Below are 21,131 nucleotides of genomic sequence, written 5' to 3'. Positions count from 1 at the left end.
AAATAGCAGCATGGGAAACTTCACTTTCACTTAGTACTTCAAGTGAACTATCATTAGTGACAATCCAGGCCTCCATTTAGGACATGACTATTGGAACTGGTAGCAATGGACTATCCAGACCTACAAAATCTTCTCTTAGCAAATGCTTGACACAGGACTTAATGACCAATCAAAAAAGAAAAAAAAAATTCCTAGGACTGGTACAAAATACTGATTTTTTTCAGAACCACAGAGAGAAATCAGATTTAGTCTACAGCACAGCAATTTTTCATTGTTATTCCTGAACATATTATGTGAAAAGACTTAGTTTCCAAAGCCATGTACTTACAATACAGCTAGGACCACCTCCTCCAAACAGACTGTCAAATTCAATGTTTTCAGGTACTCTGCTCATACCTTCTAAAGAGTAAAATAAATCACTCCAAGCAAATAAGCAAGAACGTTTTATTGCAACACCTGCAGCTTCACCTTTCTCAAGTAATACAGAGTTCTCCCAAATGTCTTAACCAGCCAATTTAAATATTTCACCTACGTCTGCATCACTAGTTTATAAAATTCCTCTAAAATCTGCATATTTTCAACTGATTTAACACAAAAACAGAAGCAAAAGAACAAAATCTTGAAAACATAAAAGAGCTGCATCGTGGCACATTTATTCTTTAATAGAAAGTAAGAAAAACCTCCCTACTGACCTTTACTCTGAGTGAGGAAATGATAAATATCCACAGCTCTTTGTCGCATCTGACAGGATTTTTAAGATCCATCTATGCGTGTATAATCACAGAACAAGTTTTAGCCACACTGAACCACCTAAGGAGATTTTATGTTCCATAGTTTTTACATGCATTCCATCCTCGGTGTGCTGACTACAGGACAGAGCTTCTGTGCACCTACAGTGGTTTCAATTTAAAAATACACCATTAAGCCAACTGAGAGAAACATCCATTAATAACTAACAGAAAGAATCACAGAAAGGTCTCGCAACAGTTTCCTAAAACATTAAGGTTCTTTAAATCACAGTTTTGAAATATAAAAATTCTATCTCTCCTGTAACTGAGACATATTTACATGAAGGTTTTTGAAAGATGGTCTGTAATTCAGCTCTAATCGCTGTCATCTGAGCCTCCTTCAGAGCCCTCATCATTGGATGCCTCTGGCTCAGACTCATTGCCAGAAGCTCTGGCAGAGCCCTCGTGGTCAGAGCCTCTCTCGGAGTCTCTGTCGGACTCGGCGCTGCGCGAAGCCGGCCGCGATTCGTTCCCGGAGCCGCCGGAGCCGCGGCTCCTCCCTGACTGCACGGACTCATTGTCTGACTGCTCCGACTCCGAGCGCTGCCTCTTCCTCGGGGACCTGTCGCTGTCAGACTCCTCCTCGGATGCGCGGGTGCTGGATCTGCGGGGAGTGCCTGCCTCGCTGCCAGACTTGTTCCGATTATCGGAATCGCTGTCGGAAACGATGCGTTTGCTGTGCTGCTGCTCCCCGTCCTCAGAATCGCTGTTGCTATTTCTAGCGTGCCTGTGGGGAAAAGCAGAGGGGGGAAATGGTATTAAAAGGTGCTCAGTTTAGCTGGTATATAAAGCAAGACACCAGGATTTGAGGAATGCAAGTGTTAGAAGAGTGAATGGAATTAATCTGCACTGGGAAGGGATGTTGCGAGTACAATGAAAAACTTCTCGTTATCTTTGTGTTATCTCATTAACACTGCATTTTCTCTTGATGGCATGCACTGAAACTCTAAGTTCATACAAAGTTAATTAAGGTTCTTACCCATCATCAGCAATTTTCAGTTTGTCCTCATCAGAGGAATCATCACTTGATGAAATGATGGCTTTTGATTTGATCTTTCCTTTCATTGAAGGAGGCAGACGTTCTGGTTTGGGCTGTATAGAAGGAAAAAAAAGGGCTGCTTGTTCATGTGGCACAGGGCCCAAATGTAGAAACACGTTCAGAAAACCAGACATGCTTTTAAAAAATTTTCCATTTACTATCACTTAATTCTAGATGGCTTTGGAAATATCCTTTCCATCCTTGAAGCAGCAATAGCAACAGGGCAGGAGGATAAAAATAAGCTCTAAGGCCAGTTGGCTTTCAAGAGGTTTTGCTGTAATTTTCAACACTAATAAATCTCTTTTGACCAGGATAATGCTGAACTCCAAATGCATATTTAGAGAGTGATGCAGTTACTCAGGGTTTACTTACAGCCTTCTTCTTCTCTGCTTTGGGTGGACGTCGCTTTTTAGGCCGCGGGCCGTTTTCGTGTTCTTCATCATCACTCCCCTCTTCTGCCTTCTGGGGTCTTGAACAGAAACACATTTTATATGGCATAAAGCATAACACTGCAAAAAATCCTCAAAACATACAAAAATACCAGTCTCAAGGAGTGTCCAGTTCATCTAGTGTCCCTCCTACTTCTGTTGCAGAGTGGTAGTTTAAGTCCTATAATGTGTCATGTGTAAGTAAAAAATAAGTATGTGACCTCTTGATAAGAGTTTGTTTTTAAACTGTTACAAATGACTGCAGAGAACTGACTTAAAAGCCCTTCTATTGCTCAGGGAACATTAATTAACATTTAAATAATTAAAATATCAGCTACCTCCTCCTCTTCTTCTTCTTTCTCTCACCCTCCTCTTCTTCCCCATCCTGTTCACTGCCACTGCCCTTCCTCTTCTTCTTCTTTCTGGAGATGGGCAGATCCTCATCGCTGTCGTCATTGACAAACTCATCAAACTCCCCTGCTCCTTTCTTGGAACGCTGTAAGAAACACAGGCAATGTAACCTATTAGTCACATCCCAGTTACAAAGTTACCAGGAAACACTTCAAAATGGAAATTTACCTGAGTGTGTTCTGGAAGAGATGAAAAAATACAGACTTTCTAGAGACTATGGCAGAGTTGAAACAAGATGGGAATTATTTAGAAACTGATTCAGAACTGGCACATAATAAGAGAACCTTCTGTTATTTTAACAACTGAACACATTTTAGTGACGCCACCATGACCAGAACTTTTAAGTATTACCTTCCAATTTTGACATTTTAATATTAAACCTGTGCAGTTTTACTCAGTAGAGCCTAGGAGCTTGAAATTAAAAACCTGGGCTCCTGCAAGGGACCATATATCAGAAGGGGAAAATTAAGGAGGTTTAAAAGCAAAAAAAAAAAATCAACCAAACCAAAACCAGAGAAAGAGATTAAAAAATTCTGTTCTACCCTGCCTCCACCGCCACCACGTTTTTTCTCCTTTGATCCTTCTACTTCACCAGTGAACATCAGAATATTCTTGGTCTTCTCCACATATTGAGCTCTTTGTTCCAGAAGTTTCTTCTGCTCTTCTTTTTCTCTCAGGCGCTTCTCTTCCTGAAACACCAAGGAAGCCAACCATTACCATTGTTCTTGTACCACCACGGTGATTATAACAGCAGGCACAGGAATGATTTGCTGTCAGGAGACCGGAAAATTGCTTTTTGATGCTCTGTGTCACAGCACAAGGTGCAAATGAAAAAAAAAAAAGTTTTTTTTTTTTACAAAAAGTTTCCTACAAAAAAGCCCATGGTAGAATAGGTAAAAGTCTGATGGCAGAACTTCTGGCACATCTATTTTATTTCATGATACAACTAAATATTTCTGAGACCGTGGGAAAGAAAGAGCATCACCTTCTAGCTGTAATATTTTCAGCTAGCACTTACTATGACTATGAAAAACAGCTACTAGGTACCATCCCAGAACAGCAGGAGCACACACATTGTCAGTGTGCTCTGATAAAAATGCAATATACAGAATTCATACACTTATAAAATGCAATATATAGAATTAAGTGGAATAAAACCTGTTCTTTAAGCAGTTTCTGGCGAAGCAGCTCCTTCTCCTGCTCCTGCTTGGCTCGCAGCTCCCTCTCCTCCTCGTCCTGCTTGCGTGCCCGAGCCACGTGATATTGGGCCTGGCTCAGTAAGTCAGAGCATTGTCTGCAAAATCCAAGGTAATTTCAGGTAAGGCAAGGTGGCAAACACAAAAAGAAATGCTTTTATAAAGTGCCTGCATCACAACACTATGTTCATATCCCCAATGAACTAAAAAAACAGCCACTTGAATTAGATCAAAGAAGAGCAGTGCGGCTTTTTGAGTAAATTAAAGGATTTTTAGTAAGCTGATTTATCTTCCAATGTATCACTTAAGAACATATTGCTTCACACTTCAAACTCTGCCAGTTCATATACAGAAAACCCACACATGAACATAAAAGGAATTGTGCCAAGCAATTTGGAGAGCTTCAGAAGTTAAACCTTACTGGAAAGGAAGGGCAAAATTCAAGCTTAAAAAACCCAATAGTGTGAGAGTTAAGGTTGCATAAAGTGTGCAAGTCACATTAAACATTAAAAAGCAAGGTGCTTTCAACACCTTCTTCTAGCTGATGCCAAAATGACATTTATTTTAATATTGAAATTTCCTTCCCTGCATATAGTGCTTCAATGATAGCCATGCAGATGTACAGTGCAGGATGGCCAACACATGGTACTTGTATGGGGCTATGGAAATCTTACAAGAATGTGCAGAAGTGGAACACAGGAAAAGAATGGAACAGTAGTAGGGAGTGACCCTGCACTTGTATTTCTACTGTTCTAACAAAGCGACAGTTGAAATTTTGGAATCTAGTTTTAAATAAAAGAAAACCAAAAAACCCCAAGACAAAAATTAGAATCCGAATGAAGGATTTGTTTGTAGGTTTTTGTTTTTTTCTTTTTTTTACCTGGCTTCTGTAGCAGCAAGTGCCAAGTCAAATCTCATCTTATCACCTACTTTACTCAAGTAACTGAAGTACCTAGAGGAAATCACAAGAAACCAAAGTAAGCAAATACGGCATTACTTACATATTTATTTCAATTTTGCTTTAAAACAAAGGATTTACTCCTGAATTACAGATCTGTAAAACTCACCAGATGAGGAAATCTCACCAATTTCCTCTGCGCCAACACCTTCTAATACAGCAACTTTTAACAGTTAAAAAGTGCATTCAGACTTCTCCAAATTTAAAGTATTTTAAAACCACTTTGGAGAGGAAAAATTCAAAAGTTCTGGGATTTCATTTGTTGGCTCCTACCAGTAAGGACATGGCTGACCCCAACAGATTGGTTCCTTATCTGTCACAGATCACATGCTTGAATTCAGCTTAAGGAAGGAAAACTTGTTTTCCAAAAATCCTTTCAGAACAGCCTCCTTGACCTAGTGGACAGGCCCTTGAGAATAAAACAAACTTCCAAGTGGATCAGTAAGCTATGATGATCAGGGCTTTGAAAAGTTTCTCCAATTTAAAAGAAAATTACTTCTAACTTTCAAGATTACCACAGTTTCTTCCCATATACCCTCAGGCACATTTCAAATGAAATGTTTTTGTGCTAGACTCAAGTTCTTGGATATATGAATATAATAATTCCTTGCCTGAGGCGTAGTCTATGGAGAGTATTTTCCAAAAATTTTAGTTAATAGGCAAGAATAAATTCATGCAACTTCTTTAAGGCAATAAATAACAAGCTTCTCATTAAATTTTAAGTTAGAACTTCTATCCTCAACAACTGAGCTAGGAATGCACAAATCATGCACCAGCTACACCTAGGAGCAGGTTGAAAATGCAAATAAATGGTTGAAAGCTCTATTCAAGGATGGTGGCAACTGGATCAGATTAATCACACTGGTGTCTGCACAAAATTTCATATTACTGTTTTTTAAACAGAACTAAAATATCTCAAATGCACTCAAGAAACTGCTTCAGTTCTTACACTGTGACAGTACTTGGGCTTTACTTGCCAAAATGAGGATAAAATTAGTTTTAAGGGACTGCCAATCATTAATTATGCTTATGTAAGATAAACAAATTTGCTTTTAAGCCTTATAGCTTGCTTTGAAAGAAGTCATAAAATAATATTCAAGTAGTAGAATAATTGTCAACATTTTTTCGACTGTGCATTTCTGGGAAGAAGAGCATCTTGGTCGCAGTAGTAACAAAACTCTTGGAGAAACACACACTGGCACCTGGTCAAACAAAACTGATTCTGGAACAAAATCTGAACACACAGTTTTGTCAGGCCCAATCTTTTCTTTTCCTACCAGAAACTCTAGAATTACACAGAGTTTTGCAGAAGATGATTGCTCTTCTAACCAGATTTGTGCTCAATATTGCAAGTACACTGTAAGGGGACAACAAAATAGATTATAATGATTAGAAACAAATGATCTTTACCTGTGGGCGAGCTCCAGCTCCTTCACAGCATTAAGAACTTCCTTCAGATTGCTTTTTTCATCTTTCAGGACAGAGGTAGCAAGTCTTTGCAGCACTAAAGCCACATTAAACATAAGGACTGTATCACTTGGAGCCACATGCCTGGCCTGGAAAAAAAACCCACGTTTTTAAGATAAGCTACAACATGGTACAGAAATGACATACAGAGAATAAACACCATCATTTCAACCCCAGACCAGCAAATTTAAAGAAACACAAAGACACATAAACTAACAGTAATTTTATTCTGTGATCCATGATGTTCTAGATGCATACCTTTAACAAAGTTTGTTTGCATTCCTGTAATTTGCCACATTTAAACAGCGCCCGGGCCAAATATAACAACACTTCAGTGTTTTGATGCTTATAGAACTTTCTGAGGCAGTTTTCATACTGAAATAAAAGGAAAAAAAAAATCAAAGAAAGAGGCAACAGTGGTTTGTTATTTTGGTTAGCTAACTCCAGCAAATGTTTCCATTCCTAAAAAGCATTACTGCTAATATGTTTTTTTTTTGCTTTTGTTTTTTAAAGAAGTGTGTTATGCAACATGGGTGCCTCCCTCTCACTGATCAGAACATTCTCTCTCCTAGTCCATAGCAAATATCTGCTTTTTCCTACAAACTGGCTGCAGCCCAGAAGGCTCTGTAGGTCTTAAATACAAACAAATACTTTTTAAAGTACCATTTACTGCAACTAAGTCCAAACAACATGACTCATTTTAAGACCACTCAAATATTCTCCACAGTATGTGGGGGAGAATAAACAATCTATTTACTTTATTCATATCAGATATTTTACCAATTGAAATGTCTCTAATATAGTAATTCCATGCATCTGATGTAATTAGTTTAGAAAAAAATTAAAATGAAGACTTTCCAGATAACACAACAGCAAATTTTTTCTGTCCACCCAGCTGAGGAACTTGGCTATGCCAAGGGATATCATTTTCTCTAAAGCATAAAAAATGAGTTGTTACTATAACTTTTGTGGGTCTAGAATTAAAGACTTAAAAGATACCAAACTTTGTAACTTTCAGTAAAAAGCACCTTCTGTTTGACACACTCCTTCACTCTTTTCTCAAGGAACCCTTCACCCTCTCTGAGCCTCCAAAACAGCAAGGAATACAAAGTAAGATTTATTCGCAGCTCAAGTACAGAAAAACTGCCCTGAACTGTAACACCTGAGGTTGTTACTTTTGCATCTCACTGTGTTGTGAGCACCTTCAGCATCAGAGATTTTGTGTTTAGCTCAAGCTGCCTCAGATTTGTACGCTTTAGGGTAGAGAACTCAGTAAGATGATTATTATGGCTGCAGTAAGCCGGGCCAGTAAATTCAATTTGTCTCCCTTTGAGTCCAATATACTGTATTTCACTGTGACTGCACAGCAGAACCCAGGGAACAATAAAACACTTCAGTAAATAAACACATTTCTAATAACACTTTTTCTTAAATAAATTAGCAAATGAGTAAAATATATTTTCTCCCAAATTGATAGGTGAAAGTGATACCCACTTCCCCACTGTAATTCACTGCTTAAACAATTGCCAAAATGAGATTTTCATTAGGCTTTTTGTCAATAAAAATAGACAAAGTGCTAAAAAAACAACAGACCCCATTCAACACAGTGAATGTGGCTGGGTTGCCAAAGCTTGCTAACAATAGTTCACTGGAGGACAGAGACTACTGAGCTCCTGATCATGTAAGAAAGGCCCAGTAACACCTCTTCATTAAGCATCACAAAAAGCTTCAAAACAGCTCTGAATGAAGCATTTCTGAGCCTCAATAAGGACTCATCTTAAATGACACAAATTTCTTCTTAGTTTCTGTTCTGTTCAACATTTGCTGTGTTTTTAAGCCTATTTGTATGCTTTTCATCAGCTAATTAAGTGCATTTACTCAGAATAGGTTGACACTTGAACATCTACTTGCTTGGGTAGGTCAGGTCAAACTAGCTAAGGTCAACAGATTTCTTTTCTTCAATTATTTTGTGATTTTAACTGTGGTGAGTGAAATTATGGCCCAGTCAGCTTTTAAGACAGCTCTTAAAGTATTCACGTGGTCATTTACAAGAACAAAAATAGGAATTGTTGCTATTTAGAAGAAAATCCCAGGAACAAATTGCATTTACTTACTTTGGAAACATCTGAATGCAATTCACATACAGTAACTACACTGACTGAAACCCCTCTGACTAATGATTTATTCCACAACCAAAATTCTAACCCTGCTATCAAAAAAAGCATAAAAGTTGATAGGTGCTTTGTTACCCCTTGCCCACATTTGAGAGTCTACTACTAAATCAAGACTTGACAGCCAACAGATTGTTAGAAATAGGCCTAGAATTTGTTAAAACACTGCTCAGAAACTTTCCCAGCTGCCCTGACAACAGAGAGACATCTAGAAGTCATCTAAGCCAAGGGAGTTCAATGTGGAGATGTTACCATCTGCACAGCACTGATGTACTGTTTCTGCTCCACGTAGATATGTGCCAAATTCAGCCACACATCGCTGATATCTGCTGTGGCCTCTCTCACTTGGGCAAAAACATCACGAGCTTCACGGAAATATCCCTTATGTGCCAAGACAGCTCCTGAGGAGAGAGGAATATGGACAGTGTGAGCTTCCAGGTTCATGCACCACATGTGGTTCATGTACCACAGAAAATTCAATACTGCCTCAATAAAGTGTCCCTCCAGCAACACAGCTGCCATTTCCTGAGCTCCACTCTACAGTGCTCAGGCCCTGAATAAATAAATAATTCTCTATTACAATCAATGCTCTATATAAGGACATGATCACCTCTGAAGGAAAACTAGGCTCTGATATTCACCTATGCCATTAGCAGCATACAAATTCTTTGGGTCATTTCTGAGGACTTGCTTGTAGATGGCTAATGCACGGTCTTGGTGACGTTTCTCCTGCAGAAAGAAATGCCCCAATTCGTCACTCACTTCTACAGTGGGTAATGAAAAGATCTACCCAGAGGTTTTATGAACTAGAAGATGCCAAACAGACATCAAGAGGCTCTGAATAGCTAACAACATACAAAAAATAAACAAACAAACCCACACACAGGGCAGAGAGCTGCCCATTACCTTTTCTCTGTCTCTTGTGGGTTGATGGAGAGTCTGCAACCAGACGTTGCCAAGAGCCAGCATGGAATAAGTATCATTTTGTGTGGAGGGTTGCTTCAATATTCTTTCAAATTTCTTCTGTCCTGGACCCCACTCTTGTTTAGCCAAATGAAGATTGCCAATCAGAGACCAGGCATCTGGATGATCCTAAAGAAAAATTCACTCTAAGTTACAAAACTACTCTTTTCCTTTGCAAGGGTTCTTATCCAAGCATAATGAATTACTCTTCTTAAACAAAATTCCATATTCAAAAGAACCCCAAACAAAACACAGATTTGGCAGCTCTCTTCTTTCCCTAGTTTATATGAACAAACAAAATAAAAAAATAAAAAAGAGGAAAATTAAATTTTAAGTTAACTTTATTTAGAGTGTTTTAATGATAAACACTTATAGGGTTACAAACCTGATTTATTTGAAGTGCTTCTTTAAACCAATCAGAAGCCTCATAAAAATTCCCTTTATCCCTGGCCATAGCTCCCAAGCGCAAGTAGCCTGAAAGCAAAAATAGAAAATAAAATAAAAATGAGGAACAGGGATCAGGTTAAATTCATCTTGGACAAAGAAAATATTGCCCATGCATGAGTTTCAAAAGCAATTTTCCTCTTCATCAGCTAAGGACAGCAATCACTAAGACATCTTTCGTATTCTATTCACAGTGAGAAATATGACATGAAGAGGAAGTTGCACCCATGATGGCCATACAAATACTGCAGGTTTTGGACAGTTAAAGTATTGTAAATGTGTTAAATTGGCTTCATAAATTAAAGAAAACTGAAAAACTACAAAGAAATAAGGATCCATCAGTTACATAATTCTCTTCCCTCCACTTTAAATAGCTCTCCCACCTCCATAAGCTTTGGGAAGGGTATCTGCAGGTGAAAATGGAAACAAGTAGAGAAAATGCTACAGATGAGGCTGGGGCATGGTGTGTGCCAAATAGCACAGGTCAGCCCCAAAACTACTGTGAAAACAAAGGAAGACAGACATAAGGAGAGCAGAAGGCACTGTGAACCAGATGATTTTTGGTATTACAAGGATGACTGTAGAACTGAAATACCAAATGTTTCTTACAATCAACGTAATTCGGATGTTCTCTCAAAATGTTTTTATAGAGCTTTTCCGCTTCGTGAAATTCACACATGGCCTCGTAGAGCCTGGCCAGGTTGTAGGATGTTGTCACAGAGATGGCATTGTAGTAATGCTCATCATGCTCAGCCTCTGCTTTTGCACGGTCCAGCGACGCCAAGAAGTATTTCTGAAGTGCAGAAAGAAAAGAGCAATGAAGCACTCCAGAAAATCCTCAAAGAAAAACTTCTGTGTGATCAAGAAACATCATTCACACTGTGAGTAACTGCACACCTTTGCTTCTCCCAGGTTTCCCAGCCTGAAGTGCAGGGCACCCACATTATTCAGGATCTCTGGAGGGACATCAGCCTGTACTTTCTCCTGCAGAATGCGTGTGGCTGTTCCATAGGCTGACAGAGCACCCTTTGGAAAGAAACAGAAAGAAGAGAATGAGCTCTACATGCTCTTGTGAAAAGCACACACATAATACACCAAGTGTGTATTAATAATACCTGTATATCAGTCTGTTCTAGAATTTGGGCTAGCTCAATCCATGCCTCTACATCATCAGGATATTGTTCCGTGACTTTCTTTAAATGCCCCTGAAAAACAGCAGAAGACAATTAGGCTACTTCAAAGACACACAGCCTGTTCAAAAAAATGGAAATAAAAGAAAGAGTAAAGGCATTAACCTTAAGACTAGAAAGACACACCATACTGCAGAAGCAAGCATCCCAAACATCTGCACAGTAATAAATGTGCATTAGTTTCCTTCCTTCATTACTCTAATCTTCTGTAGAACAGAACACCTGCTTCAAGTCTTAGAGAAGAAAGGCTATTACACCAACATGAAAAGCTAGAGAAATGTCTAACATTTCTTGTCTTTATCTAATTTTTTATATTAGATTTAAAATATCTTTCATTTTTAAAAAAGCATCACTGTCCTTCCAGATAAGCCAAGCCAAGTGCTTTCTGGAAATCACCAGCTGATTTGCTGTCTTCAGGAAATGAGTTAACTTACAGGACGATCCCTCATGACAGCCTCTGAAATATTCCCTACCTACAGGCACCTAACCCTGAGTTTTATTCAACTTATGAAACAGTCTGATTTCAAGTCTGATTTCCAGGTTCTACTCTTGCATGTAAACACATGATGCTGGCGGAAGGAAAACTCACCTTTGCAATATCCCGTTTCTCCTGGTCTTCTGAAGCTGCATAAAGAGATCCAAGGATTTTCATAGTCTCATAATTGTTAGGATAGGCTTTCAAGACTTTTTCAAAGCATTGTGAAGCATTCTCTTTGTCCCCTCGATAAATGTACATTTGACCCAATCCAAAAAACGGAAGTACGAAAGAAGATGAGGCAAACTGAGTGGCCTGGTAATAATACTGGAAAGCTTGATCATAATCTTCCTAATTAAAAGGAATTGAATGAAGAACAGTCAGTGTTTTTAAAGGCAACCTTTGCATGAACTTTTATAACAGAGACTTAAAAAATGTGAGCTCAAAGAGGACTTTAAAAACTGCCTTACCTGCACGTGAAAAGACCTCGCCAGCTGGTAACAGCTCTCTGCCTGCATCGCTTCCACTTCTGTGTTATGGAAAGCATGAAGAGCCAAGTGTTGTACTTTACCATAGTCCTGACAAAAAAAATAAAGGAAGTTCAATGAAATTTGGAAGTCTTCACTTTATTTATGGTCAAGTGGTTTTATGATTTAAACATGGGTAGGTGGAAAATGTAACAAAGCTTTAGTCACAGCACTGACTAAGTAACAACAGATTTAGTTTTAGCTGTTACAATTCTTTTCTCTATTTCATGTTTTAAAGCACGTAAGAGTGAGGAGGGGGGAAAAACAAACCAACAGAAATCCCAACCAGTCAAAACAAAAAAAAAAAATTCCAAACATCAAAAACCCAAAACCCCTTCAGGACACAAAGCTGATTTTGATTTAAGTAAGTGTACCTTTTCTTGGTTTTCTTGAGAAAGATTTATACACAATTCAGGCCAAAAGCCTCACACTTGTTCATCTAAATTAACAGATATTAGGCACCAAATGAAATGTGTTTGAATCTAACACCAGAATTCTTGCTGTTCAGAGGTTATCAAGCATTTAACTGTAAAACTTGAGCGATCTCTTACCTTCTTGAAGAAGAAGTGATTAGCCAAGTGATTCAACACCATTGGATTACTGGGATCAATTGTGTAAGCCCTAGAGAGGAGTTGAACACCGTTCTTGATGGAATCAGCCTAAATGAAACATTGACAGGTATCAAAAGCACCTCAGTATCTGTATCTTGTTACCATCTTCAAAACTATTTTTCAGTCTAGGTTGTTCAGGATTTCTGACAACACTATACTGAGCTCACAAAAAAAAAAAGTAAACTCAGCTACTGGTTTTTCTTCCTGCAGCACACAGGTGGAAAATGGGAAATGAAGCTACCATAGAGGGATTGAAAAGAGCAGAGCAGGACTTTCTAGGAGAAAAAAAAAAGCGAAAAAACCCAAAAGACTTGGTCTTGATGTCCTTTGACCTGTCACGCTCACAGCCTGAGAGCCTTCCTTCTGTTCCTTCTACTGCTCAGTGTCCCCAGTGACTGGTTTAGGTTTCCATGTTTTACCCAATTCATTCAACAGTGGAATGAAGATATTTTCATGTTATTTAGAATTTGAACAACTTCAGATTTTGTTGTAAAATCAGTACAAGTTTGAGGTGTTTACATAGGAATATCATTGCATCAACTTACTCTTTTCTAAAGACTCTTTACACCTTAAAGAAAGCTTCCCACGGGTAAAAATGTGATTTACCCACAAGTTCAAATCCACAACTGATAAAATAATTGCTCTTTATTTAGGACAACCGTGAAATCTGTATCACAAGCATGTCAGCTTAATCTGTACTTGTTTCTGAACAGAAACAACAAAAATCCTATCAAGAACTCATCCATTGGCTGTGCTTTACTTTGTAATTATGATGAGCAGAAAGCTGTCTTATTGAACAGATTAGGTTTTAGGAGGATAAAATGTAACATGTAGGCAACTAAAAAATCAATTTCAGTTTGAACAGGTGCAATCTTTCCAAGCCAAGCTTAACAATACACCTGGATAAGGGATACTGAATCATTCCTGCCTTCATTTTCAAAGGTCAAATGTGGTTTATAATCACACTGTGCATCAAGTTCTCCAATAACTCGAGCCACATGTCCAATTTCAACCAAATCCAGTAGGGTAGAGGCCTCAAAGCTGTAAGTGCTTTGATTTAAGAAAAGCAGATCAGACAGACTTCAATGAGAGCACAGTGTGATCTCAACCCTGATCTGACATCATAACATCTTCTAGGAGGAAGAAACATTAGAAATATCTAAGCACAAAAAAGATACCAATTACTCAGAGAGAATCTTTTCCCCAGTGCTCTCCTTTCCCTGTGTCAGCTCTTCAATGTTACACTAATTTCTACTACAAAGTTGTGAGAGCAATTTGAAGTAAAGCACAGAAGATGTATTTCTTAGAGCACAAAACATCTTTGAATGGCTCAGCTTTTAATTACATTTTTTTGAATCTTCAGGTGAGTGAGTTCATCCCTTGACTTCAGCCAAAAGATCTTCAGGAAAAGAAAGATACTAAATATAATCAATTTCTCATCTGTGGAATTTATTAAAATTTGACTTTAGAGTATTTCTTGCTCTCTCTGTAGTTTTATGAAAAAAAAAACCAAAAAACTCTTATGCCCACTTTTTTTTTTTAAATTTTAGTTTCTTCATTGAAGTCTTAACAATTTTTTTCCCCCATGAAGTAGTAAACCAAGAAACTTTCAGACATTCTGTGCTAATAAAAGATCTTTCTAGGGAACTATAGAAAGCAGCACACTAAATTTCAGCCACATACAATTATGTAACAATATATATATTTTTAAAAACACTTAAGGGTCTCATCCTCCAGTGAGTTAATGGTTAACCAGATGGTTAATCCATGCTAAGGAAGTTATGATCCCAACTAAGCTTTATTTGCATGTATTTTTCCAGTGATACAATACTTAGAAAGGTGAATCACCACTTAATTGTACTTTTATCAGCCCAGTTAACATTTCTTCTTGCCTACTCTTTGGTTTACCATGCAGCACACATGCTAGAACGTAACTTTGAAACTTGTTTGAAAATTTGTTCTAAAAAACTTGTTCTAACTTGTTCTGGTAATGTCTTTTACTTTGACCTTCCTTCACATATCTCACCATGGATTTTTATTATTTTAAATGAAACAGTTAACCTAGCACTGTTTTTCTGCACCCAACTCTTCTATAAACAACAGAATTGAAGATTTTTAACAACATAAGAAAGCAATTCAGCATGTGCTCCTCACATCACAAGCACATATCTAAAATATCATTCAGTAGTAGCACAGACTTGAAATTATTCAATCATAAAACTTATAACCCGCTTTACAACTGGACTATCTTTGAAAAGATAAAAAATTTGGGTTTTTTTTTAGCTAAAAGAAAGTAAACAGAGTATGGATTCCTGCTAAGGCAGACTCACCTCCTTATTATTGAGTTCCAGAACAGCCAGTCCAACCAAGGCCCCAACACACTTGGAATTCAGCTCCAGAGCCCTGCTGAAGGCCAAGCGAGCTTTTTCCAGCTTGTTCAGTTTCACGAAGCAGTGGCCCATTCCCAACCGAACCTCGGCTAGAGAACAACATGACACCATTCAGAATCCCAAAGTTTCAACTTTATGCCTTTTTTTTCACAACCTGGAGTGAAAGCAGAATTTTTCATAGTTCCTTAAGGCCTCTAAAGCCATCTAACAATCTGCTGTTTTTCAAGGCAACAGCTCATACTTGGCTGGCCACAAAATGAACTTGAATGTTTTAGTAAGACTTTACTTCCTCATAAACCCCAGAACGCTGATCTATCTCCCACAGACTTCAATGCCAAACAAATAAAAAATTACTTTTATGGGAATGTATTAAAAATAATAGAGAAAGCATTAAAAAATTGCCAGATGGAAGGGTTGGACATTTCTTACTTAAGTTCATCTCCAACTAGCAGGCCTTCAGAAAACACAGATGAATAAACAAGTTAGCTGGCATTTCTCCTCAAATGATCAACTGATTCACATGCTGTTTATCATCCTCCAACTTCCACGACCAAGTATAGATGGACTAATACAGAAAATTCACATCGTACTGCCCTCTCTGACTGCTTGTCATCTAAGAGTACAGAGAATTTATAAACAGCAGTTTCAAACCTGTGGCTGTTAGAAAAAGGGGAGCAAAGGAAAGAGGTTTGTTGAAAAGTAAGGTTTTTGTAGCAGTCATTCTTACAGTAAAGCAGACCACAGAACACACTTTGCAATAAACTTTTTCTGTGACAGGTCATGGCAGTCTATCACATCTCTCAAGAGACTTTCAAGTATTTATGATCCTAATATAAAAACCTTGAATTAATGTATCTAAATCACACATATCACTTTTACAGCCTGTAAAAATAACTTTCCCAGATTTCTGCATAAATAAAGTAATACAAGACCAGGAAAACCCACATGCACTATAAGTAGAATTTTTCTTTTTATGCCTTGTTTCATTACTGTTATCCATTTCTGAAGCCTTATTCCAAGAGCTTACAGAGAAAGAAATTCTGCAAGAGTCTCGAACAGCTCCTCCCTCCCCACATAATTTCAATTTCTCTTACGTGCAAAATCCTATTTTCTAATATCTCTTTAAAAGGTAATACTTAAAAAAAAAAGAACAGTATTTTCCCAAACACAACTTTCTTCTCTAAATATTAAGAAATAGTTCAAGTCAATGATTTCCTAAATCCCTCTATAATGAGGGTTGGGGTTCCTTTGGTATATATAGATATAGACCAGAAAAATGCCCTTTGAATTTGAATGAGGAAGACTGAGTTAGTTTGCAAGCAGAGCAAACACTTCCAGTAGCAAATACTTTCTGTCTCACCTGGGCAGCCTGGATTGGTACGCAGTGCTTTCTTGTAGTAGGCAAGGGCTCCTCTATAATCCTTCTTGTTGAAAGAGATGCATGCCTTACCTGTTAGAACAAGTTAGAACCAGGAATAAAACCAAGATTATAAACCAGAAGCTCAAGTATTATTGGTTCAATTTATGCTGTACCCATTTTCAAAAGTTACAGTTAAAAACTAATAGAAAATTCAGACAACAATAACTTCTGTTACATTTGATGGCGCCAAATATATGAAAAAAGCAAACATGAAAACACATTAAATTTACATCTTCATATTTTTCTGCAGAAACTTAATTCCTTATTGGTCCAGAACAAAGACACTTACTAAGACTAGTGAACAACTTAAATTACTAGTGTTACAGTCTGTTGACCCCTCCCTAGTGGTAACTTCACCTTTAACAGTGTCCAGCTTCATTGCCACCATCAAGGAAGCATAAACAGCTCGACTGGATGCCCATGGGTCTCAGAAGATGCTGCATTTTTCCTAGCTCTTCCACCTATGTCTACTTTCCAAATTTGAATCAGTCTCTGCCACGTATGTCTTGATCACATTCTCTCTACCCATACCCTCTTAAAGACATAATTAATTCCAAAACTCAACCAGGGACACCAGGTTTATACAAATATCCACAAACTCGTACCGAGAAGGGCAGGGATATTATTTGGAGACTGGTTGAGCACGAAGTGGAACTGTGCATCAGCTTGGTCCATCTTATCACCTTCAAGTAGGCAAAAGCAGGCTCTTCCCAGCAAGTGATTCTAGACAAGGAAAAGAATTTGCAATACGCTCATCTTTGTAAAATATGAAGTTTGGACTATGTGAAAGATGAACTGCCTCATAATGCATTTTACAATTAAATAATTTCTCTTACATTTATCAAGCAAGAGAACAGCAATCCTTCCTTCCCAAAGGAAGTCAGCCTCCAAAGCTGACTGAAGTAGTTCTATCAGGTGTGCCAAGCTAGAGAATTATTCCTGGTGGCACCATGCATGTTTCAGATACAAGTTTTGCTCACATGTGACTGTAAAGCCTGAGCAGTTTTGATCTTCCCTTTAGTGAATCAATACACGTTTTCTTTACAATCACTAATTTACAAAACTGTTTTTTTGATCAGATATTGGTTTTACCTGATCGTACATGATGATTTTGTCAGCCATAGTGTACAGCAGGGTGGCCTGGGTGATGAGCTCCTTCTTGTTGTCCTTGTTCTTCTCCTTCCGAGCCTGCTGGACATAGTAGGCTGCCAGAGTGTCCAGACATGTCATCTGATCTTTCTCGTGGTCTCTGTAGTCCAGGTTGCCATCGATGCGGGCAGCTTCCAGCAGCTTCACAAAGTCTTCTGTTTTGCCTTGCTTGTAGTACTCCAGCTACAAAACACATTTTTAACAGACAACACTACCCCAATGAGCACATAACAGATCAAGCTGACACTTTAGATATCACACAGACTCTTTTTCCAGGTGTAGGGATAAAGCAGAAATAAATGTAGGCATCATCAGAGAAACGTATTCTGATAATGCCAAATATTTTTCTGTCCTAGAATCATTGAATGGCCTGGGATGGAAGGGACCCTGAAGATAATCACGTTTCTACCCCCCTGCCATGGGCAGGGACATTTTCCATCAGGCCAGGTTGCTCAAAGGCCCATCCAACCTGCCACTGAACACTTCCAGGGGTGGGGTATCCACAGCTTCTAAAGGAAACCTGTGCCAGTGCCTCATCACCTTAAAACACAAGTTTTTGAGCTATTTACAAGTGAAGAATCCACTGGTCCTCCTCTGAACTTCTTTGATGTTTTGACATTTAACCATACTTCCCACAGGATAGATATTGCCCCCTCCTTTTTTACGAAGCACGTAATTAAAGGCAGAAACCAGGAAAACAATGGACTGAAGGAAAAAAAACCTATAGAAAATAACCCTCCCAAGGGAATTGTATCAGGAAAAAGAGATTAAATTAAAATTGCAATATGCATATGTCAGACAGAAACATGTGGCCTAGAATCAATGACCGAATGACCCCACAAAGTTCCTGAGTTCAGAACTCAGCTATCACTGCTCATAAGAGTACGGAAATGAAAATTATTATTTGATTTGAATACAGTATTTAAACACACAATTTGTATCTCTACTGACCGCTAGGGCAATCCATATGTGCAGCTGGGTGTGCTCCTGTTTCAGTATACTTATAACTTCATCACCCTCAGGCAGCTGATCGAAGTCAAGCTCGATAACCTAGGACCAAACAACACAGATCATCACTCCCTAGGAAACTAAAAGAGTATTGGAGCAGCTAAATTTCTGAATATTCACAACTGTAGACATGAGCAGCAAATGGCATCAAGAACTTTTCATCATTCAGGCATTGTTTTGTGAGCACTAATCTCCCATGTTGATCTAATCTTCTGATGTTACAGAATGAGGAAAAAGGAACAGGTACTCCCCAGGTAGGATATTTGGGAACACAATTTAACTGCTTGTTAGTTCACCTTACTCATGCTGCCCTTAATAATTAATCATCTGCGTTACAAGTTAGTTTTACAGCAAGAAAGAAGTGCAGTTGTTGTACCCTGATTACCAATGCTGGCACTCCTCTGTAGGCTGAATTAGAGCAGTCCAGTTTATAAAAGCTTATAGTTTTGACTATGCACGACTTTAGACTACCAGCAAAAATATTTCTGCTTAATTTTTGCTCAGTTTTTTTTTTGCTTTGCTTTAGTTTTGAGTTTGTTTTGCATAGTACCTCCTGTTTGACAGACAATGGCCCTCATCCATCAACTAAAATAGTTATGAATAAGAAATAGATATTACCAACACAGCAAATAAACAAGGAAGTAAAAAAGAGCAGGGGTGAGTGGAGGGGTATTTTATTGCACTCCCCAGTGATTAATTCAGAACTTTGGGATCCAAGTAGTCCTAGCCTGAACAGCAGCACCAAGATCACAATTCATGTTGACACCTCAGACAGAAATTTCTGTCACAAAAGAAAAAGCCCTTGAATATACAAACTCCATAGAATAAAGCAACTTTGTGAAAGTTAAAACCTCAATGGCAGCCATGCAGAAATTTGTTTCCGTATATATATTTGCGCATATGAATGTCTGTGTGTACAGATATGTATGTACACATATATGTGTGTGTATGTAGAAGAGTAGAGACACAGATGTTCAGAGAGAATATTCTTCAGCCTGTAAGCATTATGTTTCAACACCTTACTTAGCTACACGGTACGACTTAACGTCAAACTTTGTTATACGCTGCAAATCTCCACATCTTTCTAACCTTGCCTTGTAACAGCACATCTTAAATAAAGTTAAATTAAGTTGTTAGCCCCGCGGTGAGATAACTCTACAGAGCGGCTCCTCTGCGCTGCGACACCTGTGACCCCGGCGCGGGGGCTCAGAGCCACACTGGCGCTCCGAGCCCGGGGCACAGCCGCGGACCAGGACGGACCCGAGGACGGATCGCCCTCCCCGCCCTTCCCCGCGCCCGACTCGCCTCGTCGGTGTCCCGGAGAGGGATCTCGATGGAGCCCCGCGACATCTCGGCGACAGCGCTGCCGGAGCCGCCACAGCCGGGCCGGGGCCGCCGCCGCGCGCACTTCCCCTCACGGCAGCGCGCGACCCGGACGTGCTCGGGAGCGGGGCGGGGCGGGGGCGGGGCCTGCTCCGTCTGGAACACCCCCTCGTATATTGTATGTATGTATGTGTATATATGTATGTACAGATGTCTGGGAATGGGTAATACACACGTATGGAGCAGCGAAAGGCAGCGCTGGGTGTTTGTGTGCCCGCACCCGATTTCCCTGGCCTCTCCCGGGGCTTTTGGAGCGCGGCTCCCTCAGGGGCTGCCTCTCCTCACGGCATCTCAAAGTCGCTAAAAGGTTTACAAATAAACGCGTTAAAACGTGCGGATTTTCCCCGTCTTCGTGGAAAACCAATATGTGAATCCAAACTGGTATTACCCGACTGGCTCAGCTGGTTTCATGCTTTTGATGCATATTTACAATTTTCAGCCACAGCTTGGCCGGCTGTGTTGGAGTTAGGTGAGCGTTTTTAATGACAAATACGGAATTTGGTAACATAACTGTGTGAGGGACTCAGTCACACACAGGTACAAAGTAAAGAAGGAATTACACAATCGGACTCCTAAATGGTGTTTTTTAAAATTATGATGGCAGACACATTGCATATTTGGATCAAACACAGCAAGCACAGTAACCTAAGACCCATCTTGGTCATTTTTACAGTTGTACCAAGTGGAAAAAAAGGGTTGTAAGACTAAAAGGTCTCAGACACATTTCTACAGAAATAAATTTTGAAAACCCCAACCTCTAATTCTATTTACACAGCCTATTAAACCCTAGAGTAACTTGATTTTGTCCTATAGCTAATCACCCACAGAACACCAAATTTGGAATGAATTGATACTTACAACTATAAGGCATTAAATTACTTAATTTTATTTTTAAAATAAGTATGAATTGCTATATATAATACTATCTATTATAGTGGTAATGAGTAGATGACTTGTAATGTCACCTGTTCTGTGAAGCCAAAGTAAATAGCATTTTTAATTACTTAACATTTTCAGTGTGACTTTCTCATTTTTCTTTATGCACTAATTATACTAAACTGAATTACCTGCTCCAAAGCATTGTACAAAATATTTCTCCTCCTGTTCGAGTAG

General features: G+C 38.9%; 1 protein-coding gene across 1 annotated transcript; it reads right to left on the bottom strand.

Moving 5' to 3' along the window:
• Positions 1-430: 430 nt before the first annotated feature.
• CTR9 (CTR9 homolog, Paf1/RNA polymerase II complex component) lies at positions 431-20,046 on the bottom strand. The gene is made up of 25 exons (XM_033063531.2): positions 19,941-20,046; positions 18,579-18,677; positions 17,571-17,810; positions 17,084-17,201; positions 16,419-16,508; positions 14,999-15,147; positions 12,609-12,716; positions 12,001-12,108; positions 11,645-11,881; positions 10,981-11,070; positions 10,763-10,891; positions 10,475-10,658; positions 9,807-9,895; positions 9,365-9,550; positions 9,100-9,187; positions 8,711-8,859; positions 6,546-6,662; positions 6,231-6,376; positions 4,743-4,814; positions 3,825-3,960; positions 3,209-3,355; positions 2,594-2,751; positions 2,200-2,296; positions 1,768-1,880; positions 431-1,515 (listed from the first exon to the last, which is right to left on the bottom strand). Exons 1-25 carry the CDS (start codon positions 19,983-19,985, stop codon positions 1,104-1,106), a joined length of 3,507 nt encoding a protein of 1,168 aa, XP_032919422.1. The 5' UTR covers positions 19,986-20,046; the 3' UTR covers positions 431-1,103.
• Between the last annotated feature and the right edge of the window lie 1,085 nt (positions 20,047-21,131).

This window comes from Catharus ustulatus, chromosome 6, assembly GCF_009819885.2.
Source record: "Catharus ustulatus isolate bCatUst1 chromosome 6, bCatUst1.pri.v2, whole genome shotgun sequence".
In the NCBI taxonomy this organism is placed as follows: domain Eukaryota; kingdom Metazoa; phylum Chordata; class Aves; order Passeriformes; family Turdidae; genus Catharus; species Catharus ustulatus.
The sequence above is the reverse complement of the archived record's forward strand: the minus strand, read 5'-3'. Positions and strand labels throughout refer to the sequence as shown.

Coding starts and splice junctions, on each gene's coding strand:
- CTR9 (XM_033063531.2), bottom strand. CDS start 19,985: ATGTCGCGGGGCTCCATCGAGATCCCTCTCCGGGACACCGACGAG. Junction 11,882..12,000: donor CGAGGTCTTTTCACGTGCAG/GTAAGGCAGTTT, acceptor CCTTTTAATTAG/GAAGATTATGATCAAGCTTT. Junction 10,892..10,980: donor TAGAACAGACTGATATACAG/GTATTATTAATA, acceptor TTCTTTCCAAAG/GGTGCTCTGTCAGCCTATGG.